Source organism: Podarcis melisellensis (assembly GCF_964234715.1).
Source record: "Podarcis melisellensis genome assembly, chromosome: 6".
NCBI lineage: Eukaryota > Metazoa > Chordata > Lepidosauria > Squamata > Lacertidae > Podarcis > Podarcis melisellensis.
The window spans coordinates 4,490,954-4,504,467 of record NC_138538.1 but is presented as its reverse complement, the minus strand read 5'-3'; the positions used below and the strand labels follow the sequence as shown (position 1 = coordinate 4,504,467).

The following is a 13,514-nucleotide window of genomic DNA, read 5'->3' as shown; positions in this document are numbered from 1 at the left end:
CTTTTGAATTATGGTGCTGGAGGAGACTCTGGAGAGTCCCATGGACTGCAAGAAGATCAAACCTCTCCATTCTGAAGGAAATCAGCCCTTAGTGCTCACTGGAAGGACAGATCCTGAAGCTGAGACTCTAATACTTTGGCCACCTCATGAGAAGAGAAGACTCCCTGGAAAAGACCCTGATGTTGGGAAAGATGGAGGGCACAAGGAGAAGGGGACGACAGAGGACAAGATGGTGGGACAGTGTTCTCGAAGCTACCAGCATGAGTCTGACCAAACTGCGGGAGACAGTGGAAGACAGGAGTGCCTGGCGTGCTCTGGTCCAGGGGGTCACAAAGAGTAGGACATGACTAAACGACTAAACAACAGCAACTTCTGGTTTTGCCAGGTTGCCTGATGGCAGCATCATTGCACAAGGGCACAAAACTGTAGGGAGCGCCAGGACTTGTACCCTCCACCCGCACAATAGGCAAACATTATTTATTTTTCTGCACCCTCTTCAACCCCTCTCAACATTGCAGAAAGTGGGTGGGGCTTTTGGAGTGGGTGGCTCGGTCACGATTGGATGAAGAGTCCTGTGTCCTCACACATTTACTGATTCCTTGGGGTTCCCCCCTCCACACTCTTTATGTGATCTCAGCCAATCAGGGATCACATAGTGAATATGACGATATTGTGGAAAAGTGGCATATAAGTAAACTGATGATGATGATGATGATGAATGAGAAGGGGTGGGGAAGAGGAGGCATGTGTTTTTGGAGGACGGCACTTCTGATTTTAATGAGGGTGAAAGAGGAGAGCACAAAATATGGTCTGAAGCTCAATATAAAAAAAACGAAGATCATGGCCACTGGGCCCATCACCTCCTGGCAAATAGAAGGGGAAGAAATGGAGGCAGTGGGAGATTTTACTTTCTTGGGCTCCATGATCACTGTAGAAGATGCCTGCTTCTTGGGAGAAAAGCAATGACAAACCTAGACAGCATCTTAAAAAGCAGAGACATCACCTTGCCAACAAAGGTACATATAGTTAAAGCTATGGTTTTCCCAGTAGTGATGTATGGAAGTGAGAACTGGACCACAAAGAAGGCTGATGCTTTGAATTCTGGTGCTGGAGGAGACTCTGGAGAGTCCCATGGGCTGCAATTATTATTATTATTATTATTATTATTATTAACAAAGGTCCATATAGTTAAAGCGATGGTTTTCCCAGTAGCAATGTATGGAAGTGAGAGCTGGACCATAAAGAAGGCTGATTGCCGAAGAATTGGTGCTTTTGAATTATGGTGCTGGAGGAGACTCTGGAGAGTCCCATGGACTGCAAGAAGATCAAACCTCTCCATTCTGAAGGAAATCAGCCCTTAGTGCTCACTGGAAGGACAGATCCTGAAGCTGAGACTCTAATACTTTGGCCACCTCATGAGAAGAGAAGACTCCCTGGAAAAGACCCTGATGTTGGGAAAGATGGAGGGCACAAGGAGAAGGGGACGACAGAGGACAAGATGGTGGGACAGTGTTCTCGAAGCTACCAGCATGAGTCTGACCAAACTGCGGGAGACAGTGGAAGACAGGAGTGCCTGGCGTGCTCTGGTCCAGGGGGTCACAAAGAGTAGGACATGACTAAACGACTAAACAACAGCAACTTCTGGTTTTGCCAGGTTGCCTGATGGCAGCATCATTGCACAAGGGCACAAAACTGTAGGGAGCGCCAGGACTTGTACCCTCCACCCGCACAATAGGCAAACATTATTTATTTTTCTGCACCCTCTTCAACCCCTCTCAACATTGCAGAAAGTGGGTGGGGCTTTTGGAGTGGGTGGCTCGGTCACGATTTATGGAAATCCGTCCCCTATCACGGCTCAGATATCAGCTGCCCCTCTGCCCTTGTTTCTGGTGTGCAGAATCCAACCATATCTACCTTGCCTCCCTCTGCACTGCCGGGGTGCTACAAACTTCCCTTTATTGGTGTCCTCGCAGAAGCATCAGCTTCTCAAGGGCACCTGTTCCCTTCAACAAAGAACATGCCAAGCACCGGGTTTTTCTGCCTCGCTCAGCTTTTCTGATTATGGAAAGGGGGGTGGGGAGGGAAACAGGCCTCAAAGCCCCAGGCAGGTATTTGTGAATTAAGGAGGAGAGGGGGAGGGAGATATATAGCAGCAGCCCATTCACTCTCTTGCCTCTCCTGCTATTCCCTGAGTCCCTGCTCAAGAACACTTGACACTGATTGCTCCTTAATGCACTAAAAGCACCTTCTCTCTCTTTCGGATTCCTGGATTCTCTCCCTCTCCCCTCCCACCTTTTCAGCGCATGCTTATGCACTGCGAAGAGAGAAACAAAAAACGAGGTCTCCTTCATCTGGGCTGGCATCCTGTTTCTAAGAGGGGCTATTAATCCGCCGATCAATTAGTGAACTGTTAGTTGCCCTATATCCAAAGTTTTCTGGGTAATGAACGGCAGAGCAATTTAAAAATGGTTGCAAACCACAAACCACAACCCAGGAGCTACAATGGCACTAGGGAAATGGAGATAGGTAAAGGGACACCTGACCATTAGGTCCAGTCATGGTTGACTCTGGGGTTGCGGCGCTCATCTCGCTTTACTGGCTGAGGGAGCCAGCGTACAGCTTCCGGGTCATGTGGCCAGCCTGACTAAGCCGCTTCTGGTGAACCAGAGCAGCGCACGGAAACGCCGTTTACCTTCCTACCAGAGCGGTACCTATTTATCTACTTGCACTTTGACGTGTTTTTGAACTGCTAGGTGGGCAGGAGCAGGGACTGAGCAATGGGAGCTCACCCCATCGTGGGGATTCGAACCGCCAACCTTCTGACCGGCAAGTCCTAGGCTCTGTGGTTTAACCCACAGCGCCACCCGCGTCCCCAGGGAAATGGAGAAGCCATCACCAAAACAGAGACCAACTGTATTGGCAGCTGGAGTTAAATAATTTAATCATAAAAGCCATGCAGCTTGGTTAGGGTTGAATCACATTCCAACTGTTCAAAATATAGTGGGTTTAAGAAAAGATCAAGATCATAAGCAATCGGGGATCCTGTGTTTATTTTACTGCACATATCCTACCCTGTTCCTTGGCTGTAGCTCCTGACATTCAAAAGCACACTTTCTGAAGGAGGTTCAATTGAATTCAGTGGCGTAGCATGAGAGGCAGGGGGGCTGTGCCCCAGGGACAAAATTTTGAGGGGGCACAACCAGTTGCTCCCATGCAGGATCCTGCACAGGTCCCCATCCTGTCCTGGCGAAGGCAGCAGGGCAGCCCATGCCTGGCGCTCCTCTCCACAGGTGGTGGTGGGATTTGCCCACCAAGGGCTGTGTTGGCCAGCCAGGATCCCCACCCCTATGTGGCAGGCAGGTGGCATGGCACAGCCCCACTTGGCTCTGGTGGGGAGGGAGGCACCCTGACAGGGGCACCCTGGACTCAGGCAACCCACACTACGCCACTGATTGAACTGTCATCCATCGCCATGAATTAGAATTCTCCTTTTAAGAACCGCCCCAAACTCCTCACCCCAAGTTGCTATTTGCCTGAGTAGAAAAGCAGCCACTGTCCTAAAAGTCTAGCAGGATCAGACCAAAGGCCCATCTAGTTCAGTGCAGAGGCCAGCCAGATGTCTATGGGAAAGCAGAAAGTCTGAGGCCTAACTCAGATTTCTTTTCTCTACAAATGTAACTGCAACCAAAAGATGAAGCCTGCCTTCAGAATACTACTTTGGACTGAATGTACAGTCATACCTTGGATTACGGACGCTTCAGGTTGCATTTTTTGGTGTTACGGAGCTGCCGAAACCCAGAAGTACCAGTTACTTCCGGGTTTTGGCAGCTGCACATGTGCAGAAGCGCTAAATCGCGCTTTGCGCATGCACAGAAGTGCTGAAATGCAACCCGCGCATGCGCAGACGTGGCACTGTCAGTTGCGAACGCTGCGGGTTGTGAACGTGCCTTCCGCATGGATCACGTTTGTAACCCGAGCGTCCACTGTAAGTAAACTTTACTCTTACTTTTAAACAAGGCTGTTGTGTTATTATTATAATTTTTAGAAGGAAATAAAAGGGGAAACTTACCAGGAACAATCCAGACTGGACAAGCCAGACTGGATTGCTTAACTTAAAGGGTTCTAATGAATCATCAGCTTGCTTCCAGAGATCTGCAAGGGAATGTGCTCTGCTGCTTGCTCACTAGCGTGAGTGAGGAGGGATAATATTTAATCAATATATCCTCTCCTACTTTCCTCAACATTCCCACATAGAATTGTAGTGCTGGCAGGGACCCAAAGGGTCATCCAGCCCAACTCTTGCAATGCAGAACACATAGCTAAAACAGTGTGGTCACCTTTTCTGGGCAAGATCCCCAGTATCTGGTGATGTGTCCACCATGATTAGGGACAGTATACCTGAAGGAGCATCTCCACCCCCATCATTCTACCCGGACACTGAGATCCAGCGCCGAGGGCCTTCTGGCAGTTCCTTCACTGCGAGAAGCCAAGTTACAGGGAACCAGGCAGAGGGCCTTCTCAGTGGTGGCACCTGCCCTGTGGAATGCCCTCCCATCAGATGTCAAAGAGAACAACAACTACCAGACATTTAGAAGACATCTGAAGGCAGCCCTGTTTAGGGAAGCTTTTAATGTTTGATGCATTACTGTATTTTAATATTTTGTTGGAAGCTGCCCAGAGTGGCTGGGGAAGCCCAGCCAGATGGGCGGGGAATAAATAAAAAATTATTATTATTATTATTATTATTATTATTATTATTATTATTATTATTATTATTACTCCCCTCCTGGGCCAAATGCTGCATTTGTGAGGGCTGGCACTTTTCTAGCCAAGGTGAGGCCAAGCTAGCCACCTCTACCGCTTCTGCAGTGCATTTTAACTCCTAAAGAAGGAGTTTACGGATCTCGGAGGAACTGGTAGGAAAAGACTTTGCACACCCCTCCTTTCAAGTTTCCAGGTTTCTGCAGCCTCCCTGGGCAGAACAGGCCTGCCAAGACTTTGAAGCGGAAAGCTTTTGACAGCTCATCTTCTCACTCAGCCCAGGACAGCTTAATCCTTCCCCTGATTCTTGCTTTCCTTCCTGAAATGTCTGGTTTCCTTTACAGGGAGGGAGGGAAGGAAGGGAGACCTTTTCAGAAGCAGCTCTGACTTGTGATCAAAGATGTTGCGTTTTCTCTGAATGTGCTGAGCTGTATGGAGCAGGCAGCCCACAATTCAGAAAAGGGGTGGGCAATCTGCGTCCCTCTGTTCCTCCTCAGCCTACTTTCAAAGGGTCTCTCCCCGCAGCCAGTTCAGACCTCTGGCACAAGTGTTCAGAGCCTGCTGGGTGGGGAGAAAGGGGGGGAGAAAGAAGGGGAGGCAGAAAGAGACAGTGTAGACTAGTAGTTAGAGTCTTGGGCTAAGGCCCGAGTTCAAATCCTCACTCAGCCATGAAGCTCATTGGGTGACCTTGGGATAGTCATTCTCTCTTTCTCAGCCTAACCTACCTCGCAGGGTTGTTGTGTAGGTACAATGGGGAGGAGGAGAGCTCCGTGGGGGAAAAGTGGGGTTATGAATGCAATTTAATACATGAAATAAAAATAAATAGGGGGGAGGGAGACACTGTAATATGGACTCTGACTGGCAGCAGCTGTTGAGGGTTTCTGGCAGGAGATACTCCTAGACATACCTGAAAATTCTTCTTCTGGGAAATTATATATAATGAGATGAAAAGATGCTGAAATATACATTTATTAAGAAACCAGAAGCATTTTTACTTGGCATTGTAGGAAATGATATTAACAGACAGGATTGTAAGTTGTTTTTATATGCAATGGCGGCAGCAAGAATATTATTGGCACAAAAATGGAAGGAAGAAGAATTACCAGCAAAAGAAGAATGGTGGATAAAATTGATGCGCTACGCAGAATTGGATAAATTAACAGGAAGGATTTGAAACCTGCAGGACCAGAGATTCCTAGAAGACTGGAGTAAATATATGAACTATTTGAAAAGTAACTGTAATGAACAGATTACGCTAGTAGGATTACCCTAGAGGTTTTGTAAGGAGGACTATTGCAAGAAAGTCTATGAGGAGAATTATTAGTTAATGATAATTAAGAGTAATAGAGAAATTAAGAAATGCAGAATAAGTGATAAAGAATGAAAACTCATCAGAGGTGTTGACAGAAGTCTAAAATATTGTATAAGATAAGAAGTTATATGTTATATGATTGTTGGAAATGATATGTTAAAAAAACAACAACTAAAAGTGTGTGTGTGTGTGTATATATATGAAATGCTGGGGATTGAACCGGTGACCTTTTGCATGTAGAGCAGAAGTTCTAGCACTGAGCTACAGCCCTTCACTCCACAGCAGTGCAGAGAGGATGGACCTGCTCATGGAGGTATATTGCCTCATCCTTCACAACCCTGTGGCAGGGACTGGGCATGGCAGGAACGGTGGAGACCACCGCTCCAGCCTGACCCTTCCAGAGAAGAAAAGACAGTTCAGAATTACAACGGGGGTTTGAGGGGCTCACCCCGTTGTGGCGATTCGAACCTCCGACCTAGACCACAGCTGGCCACATGATCTGGAAGCTGTCTGCGGACAAACACCGGCTCCCTCGGCCAGTAAAGGGAGATGAGCGCCGCAACCCCAGAGTCGGTCACGACTGGACCTAATGGTCAGGGGTCCCTTTACCTAAAAATGGACCCTCCCCGATAAATTAATCAATAGAAACTTTTAGTTGATTAATCTACCATTGAATGGATTGAGACGCATCCTGTTCCATTGAAGGGAATGGGGAGGCGCCTGCATACAGGACAGCTCTCTCTCTTTCCGTGTGCACATGGAAGTCCTCATACCCTCAAGGGACAACTGTAGGTGGGGGCAGGGAGGCTAAAGTGCAGATCTAACACAATGCAGCTACATGCATGGATGCTTGTAGCTGACAGGCTGGTAGGCCAATGGCAGCACGCTCTGCTGCTTTCTTCCCCTCCCTCTCCCCCTCTCTCTCTTTGCAGGGTTGTTCATGCTCTCCCCCCACACTCTGGAATCTTCCCCCCTGGGGAAAAGCAATCCATATGGTCTTGCTGCTTTCCTCTTGCCATTGATCTGCCAGCCCCTGCTGCCTGAGACAAGAGAGAGAGCTCTTGCCAGTCAATTTGCCTTTGTTTTGCCTCGGTTCCACCAGGGGAGAATCGACTCTCCAGTTCCTTGCGATGGTTAACAACCCCCCTCAGATGTCGTCCTGCAGGGTCCCCCGTGGAAAGGAAGGGGAAACGATGGAGCCTGCGCAAGACAGAGTCCCAGTGGAACACAGAAAGCTGTCTTAGCAATGAATCAGATGTTTGGTCCACTGATCTCCATATTGCCGGCACAAACTGGCAGTAGCTTTCTAGGACATGGGTAGGCAAACTAAGGCCCAGGGGCCGGATGCAGCCCATTCGCCTTCTAAATCTGGCCCACAGATGGTCCGGGAATCTGCGTGTTTTTACATGAGTAGAATGTGTGCTTTTATTTAAAATGCATCTCTGGGTTATTTGTGGGGCATAGGAATTTGTTCATTATTATTTTTCAAAATATAGTCCGGCCCCCCACAAGGTCTGAGGGACAGTGGACCGGCTCCCTGCTTAAAAAGTTTGCTGACCCCTGCCCTAATGTGCCCATCAAGAATCATGCCCTGTTTAGGGAAGATTTTAATGTTTGATTTCGTATTGTGTTTTAATTTGTTAGAAGCTGCCCAGAGTGGCTGGAGCAACCCAGTCTGATGAGCAGCATAAAAACATTATTATTATTATTATTATTATTATTATTATTATTATTATTATTATGCCACTGCAAAGATCAATGACTCTTGCTGCAAACTCTTGGAAAACATTTCACATAAGCCATGCAACACCACAACAAAATGTTGCAGCACCACAGTGAGAAATATTTTCAGAAGCCCCCCACTTGCATGTAAGCAGCATTTTGTGCACTCAGCACACCTGTGGGACTGTGGACATGACAGCAGATCAGAGTTGCCTATCCACAGGGTAAGAGCTGGGAAGTTGCCACGGCTAAAAGGGAATATGGGGGAATGTGTGCATTGGCTACATCCCAGGTCAAGGTCAGCTGCAGGTTTTTGGAGGGCCTGGGCAAACCCCCCCTCTCTGGCTGGGCCCCAGTGAGCTTACCAGTCAGCAGCACTGAGGACCAGTGAGCCAATATTTACATTTCCCACAATGCCCCAGAACTGTGCTCCATTGGGGAATCAAAATGGCAGCTAGGCTCCACCAGATGCTCAGAGGTCTGGGCTGGATAAAAAGGAGCTGCCAGGGTTTCTGGGACCCAGGCAGGAAGAAGCCTTTCTCAGGCAGGTACACAAGATCCTTAAAAAACAAACCAAACCAACAACACCTGGAGATGTTGGGGCTTGACTGTGGGATGCGAAGTCAGCGCTCTGCTAATGAGCTACATCAGCTGCCTTCTCCAGGGTGTTCTGGACCACAGCTTCCACCTGACTGCATTGTAACTAAAGGACCCAGGTCACAACTTGATGGTGTGCATTCAGATTAGAACATCCAGCCCACAGCCAATGGTCAAAGATTAGGGGAGTTGTCATCCCATGTTGGCTCTTTCTGATGCCTTCCTCCTGAGAGGGTGGCTGGTTAGGGACCACTGAGCTCCATCCCCTCTCGCAGAGGGGGTCTTAGGAGGCAGGAGGCAGGACGGCATCAGAGGCAGCCAACATGGGATGACAACTCCATCATCCTTGATCATGGACTGAATATTTTGATGCACACCATCATCAATGTATGACTTGGGTGGTAAACCTATAAGGGCAAGAAATAGGGGAGGCGCTGTTCTTGGGGAGGATGGATAAGGAGAAGAGCAACACAGTCCTTGAGTTGCAATGGAGGCAGCTGGAATCATAGAATTGTAGTTGGAAGAGACCCTGAGGGTCATCTAGTCCAACCTCCTGCAATGCAGGAATCTTTTTGCCCAGCGTGAGCTCAAACCCATGGCCCTGAGATTAAGAGACTCATGCTCTACCAACTGAGCTATCTGAGTGAATCTGATTTCCCCATTTTAGCTTTGGCACAAGTAGGGTAGCAAAGAAATGGAAAAGTTGTCCTCCACTTTGAAACCCACAAGGACCCTGTGAGGCAGGTTAGAGAGAGGTTGGCTCAAGGTCATCTAGAGAACCTAATGTCTTGAGTGGGGATTTGACTTTTCCCTGTAGTGATGTTTGGAAGTGAGAGGTGGACCATAAAGAAGGCTGATGGTCGAAGAATGGATGCTTTTGAATTCTGGTGCTGGAGGAGACTCTTGAGAGTCCCATGGACTGCAAGAAGATCCAACCTCTCCATTCTGAAGGAAATCAAGCCTGAGTGCTCACTGGAAGGACAGATCCTGAAGCTTGGCTCCAAGACTTTGGCCACCTCATGAGAAGAGAAGACTCCCTGGAAAAGACCCTGATGTTGGGAAAGATGGAGGGCACAAGGAGAAGGGGATGACAGAGGACGAGATGGTGGGACAGTGTTCTCGAAGCTACCAGCATGAGTTTGACCAAACTGTGGGAGGCAGTGGAAGACAGGAGTGCCCGGCGTGCTCTGGTCCAGGGGGTCACGAAGAGTCGGACACAACTAAACGACTAAACAACAACAAGCACACCCTAGGAATCTCATAGCTTGTCTGGGTCTCCCTGGTGCTAGTCCAGCACTCTGGTCACTACCTCTCACATGCTTGCAAAAATCATTTGGACACAGGAATGTTCTCTTCCCACCTCCTCCAAATTCCTTGTTCTTAAACAAGGAGGTCCGCTGCCCAAGAGTCACAAAAAATTGGGTTACAATCTCCCTTTCTCTCTCTTTTTCTTCCATGACTGCATAGTATATCCTTGTAAATGGGAGGGCAGGTGTGAAATCTCATATGTCAGAGGGTGATTGAGCAGGATTCCCACTAACTGGGGGTGCGGGGGGGGGGGTGAAGGCTTGAATCCAATGCCGCCGCCCCCGCCGCCACCATGTGGTTCTCCTCCCCCCCCCCTAATTCCTGGCTCCCGTCCCTAAATCCCACATTCTCAAATCTTCAAATCATTTTGCTTCCCATTCCCAACGTTTGCAAAAAAAGTTTCAGATCCTTTCAGAAGCCTACATTGTATGCAAGAAGCAGCCTTCTCAAAATAATGTGATAGTGGGTCATTCCACAGATTATTCTGATCACAGGAGTCAGATTTCCTTAGCACAGTAATTTGATTTAAACAACACCAATCCAACAACCACAAAATATACAGCCTCATCAATCCCGTGTAGGTCTACTTGGAAGTAAGACCCACTGATCTCAATGGGAGTGACCTGCTCCCAGGTATCATTGTTCACAGAGGAAAGATGGGGACCCCACTTTTGAATGAATGAATGAATGATATGTATCCATCGGAATTTAATTAAAATTTATGGAGGATGAGACTACCAGCAGCTCTTAGTCATGGTGGTTTAATCAAGCCTCCTTCTACAGGGACAGTATATCTCTTCACCCCAAATACTAGGGTGAAACAACAGGAGAGTTCCATTGTTTTCTTGCTACAAGCGTTTTAAGGGACTGACCGCTGTTAAAAGAGTGTGTGACCTTTTGATCTGAGCCAGCAACGCATCTCAGAAACACATCCACACCCTTGACCTATTGAAGCTTCACACTGCAGTCCTGTCGGGGCGAAAGGACTGGAGCGACACCACTCACAGAACCAAAACTCCTTGCAAAGGCCACCGCATCCACTCAGGGAGGAATGTCATATTTCTGCAGACGCAGCAGTTTTACGCAGGGTGCACCTATGGGAATTCATCTGCAATAAACTAGCACGACAACACACAAAAACACGGAGCCGCTCTTTGCAAACGCGTCCTTCGCTTTCACATACATTGGGCCAATGCCTGAGGTTCGAGAAACACGCGCAGAATGCCCTTTCCAACACACACACACAGCCAGCCACGCACAAAACGAGAGAAAGACCAAACTTTTCCATGCCCCATTTTTTTTGCAACGGCTCCGCTAAAGTCGTCCACCTGAGCTGTCCAACATGGGCTTCTGGTTGGCGGGGGGAGAGAATGGGAGGTACTGCTGCTGCTGCTGCTTTGGGTCATAAACTTGGGAGATGGAAGAAGGCAGCCGAGGATGAAAGCGGCTGGGAGGAGAAGGGGGGAGGGGAGACCATCCTCCCTCTTTGTAGGACGAAATGGATGAAAGAAAGCAAGGAAGGATCCTGAGTCCGGGCCGCGAACAGAAGCTTTGCCTATCCTACCTTGAGCTCAAAATCCCCATTTTGAGGCCTTGGGGCGAGCAAACCCTATCCATCTCTCTCTCTCCCCCTGCGCCCCGTTTAAAAATGTATTTATACAAATCTCTTGGACTCAGAACATTTCTCCCCCCACAAAAAACTCTTTAAGATCTCACATTGCATAACGGGGGGGAAAGCATCCCAATTTAAGTACAGTATCATCTCTGCCCTCCCCCGTTTTGTGTACCCTTTAAGTTGTAGAGGGGGTGAGTGAGGACCACCGCCTGGTCCAAACTTTGCCCAGGGAGACTTTGGGTGCCGGTGTGTCATGACGCATCCAACGCTCTCTCACAAAGGTTATTTCTCCTTGCTCACTGGCGATGTACCCCCCCCCGGGGCAATCAAACACACACACAATCCTGTTCTAACGTTCAGAACTATCCCTCTGGTACAATGATGCTGTGGGAGGATGGGTGGGAGAAGTAGAAGAGACCCCCCCGCGCGCGCGCTCACCCTGCAGACAGTTTTGTGTTTTGTGGTGTGTGTGTTTTTTTTAAAAAAGGTTGACACCACTTTTTGCTGCCTGTTTCCGTTCCCTAGAGGAGCCACGAAGGGGGGGGGGAGGTGTCACTGTGTCCGGGGAACAGAGAGACCGAGGTAGAGGGAAGGAGAATTCCATTAACACCCACCGTGGTTATAATCGAGGTCCCTCTATGCAAAACGACCCAGACCTTGCCAAATGGGCTGCACCCGCTCTTGGCTCACCCCGCACGCGCATAACCAAGTGTTTCCCCTTTACACGCTCCTCCTGTCCCCTTCTAAGTCCCCTCTCCCTCATCCCCACACTTTCGCTCTCATCACTTCCTAGCATCGCACGCGCCCCCCGCCCAACCCGCCCTCCGACCCTTCTCAGAGCGCCTCTCGCCTCCTTACCATCCTCCACCCCAGGGTCGCCGGCTCCCAGGGGTCCCGCCAACTCATTGTAGGAAGTTTCCAAGGGGTGGTAAGTGGGGGTCGCCGGGCTGGGCTGGAAAGCGTCCGCCTTGATCTTCTTGACCAGGAAAGAGCGAGGCATCGTGCAAAGGACCCGAGAGGACGCCGCCGCCTCCGCCGCCTCTGGCTTCTTCTGCTACTGCTGCTGCCGCCTCCTGAGCCTCGATCAGCACTTTGGACAGCGCCCGCTCTCCGCTGGGGAGCGAGAGGAGGGAGGGGCGGAGATGGGAAGCGGGGGGGGGGGAGAGGAAAGTGGAGGAGGAGACAAGGTTGGGGGGGGGGAGGGAGGCGGGAACTGCCGAGGAATAGCTGAGGTCAGCAGCAACGCTCCAGCCTCGCCCCCCTTCCTCCTGTCTTTATATGGGACGCAGGCTGCGGGGAGTGGGGTTGGAGGGGGGGGGCGATCAGGTGGATTAATCCATCAACGGTCCCCCAGGACCGTCAGCACGTGAGCGAAGAACAGGCCGGGCTAAAGGACGGAGGCGTTGTGTGTTGGGGGGGGGAGAGTTGGGGGGATATTGCGAGAGGCAAGGCAAGAGAGGGAGAGAGTGGGGGGAGGGGGCAGGGGAGTGAGAAAGTGAGAGGAGGGTGAAACAGACAAGGGGACCGGGTTGGCAGTGCGGTGGGGGGGGGGGGAGGAAGAAAGAGAGAGAGAGAGAGAGAGAGAGGAGGGAGGGAACACAGTATTCCATTGCCCATCTGGTTAACACTGCGACACACACACACGTCTAGAGTCCAAGGTTTGAGCCTATAAACACCTTTTCCACATTATTCGGCTCTCCCACCCCCGCGCCAGCATTGTATAACCCACGCGGCGACGGCCAATTTCAGCTCCGGGAGAAGGCGAAGTCTGTACCCAAGATGAGGAGAGAGGCCGGCGCTCTGAAATCTGTTCTAAAATCAGTGCAAGATAACTTTTCCCCTTCCCCTTCTGCACCCCAGAAAATAAAATGGGATGCTGGTTGCCAGAGGGATGGAGGCAAAAATAGGTACCTATCGATCCCTATCGCTCCCTCCGCTGCATCCGTCCCTTTCTCTCCCCCCTGAGCAAAGCTCCGGAACAGGCCGGCATTTTCTGCCCCCTTTTGGAAACACTCTTTCTCTCCTCCCCCCGCAACGTTTCCTAACCCAGCTACCCAAATTCCTCGCCATGCAGGGAATTCCTCCGCCCCCCTCGTCGTTTCCCCTCCCCTTCCTCCTCCAAATCGACCCCCTCCCCTCGAGCAAAACTGCTCCTTCGACAGTCGTTTCTCTCCACCCGGAGGGTTGATTAACTCTTGC

The 13,514-nt window shown here is 49.8% G+C and overlaps 1 protein-coding gene across 1 annotated transcript in view; it reads right to left on the bottom strand.

The window, feature by feature from the left end:
* SCRT2 (scratch family transcriptional repressor 2) overlaps positions 1-12,381 on the bottom strand; it is a 32,777-nt gene extending 20,396 nt beyond the window's left edge. Inside the window, exon 1 of the mRNA XM_081917276.1 lies at positions 12,174-12,381. Coding sequence (XP_081773402.1) covers positions 12,174-12,315 — 142 coding nt within the window. The 5' untranslated portion in view covers positions 12,316-12,381. The remainder of the gene's footprint in view (positions 1-12,173) is intronic.
* Positions 12,382-13,514: the final 1,133 nt, after the last annotated feature.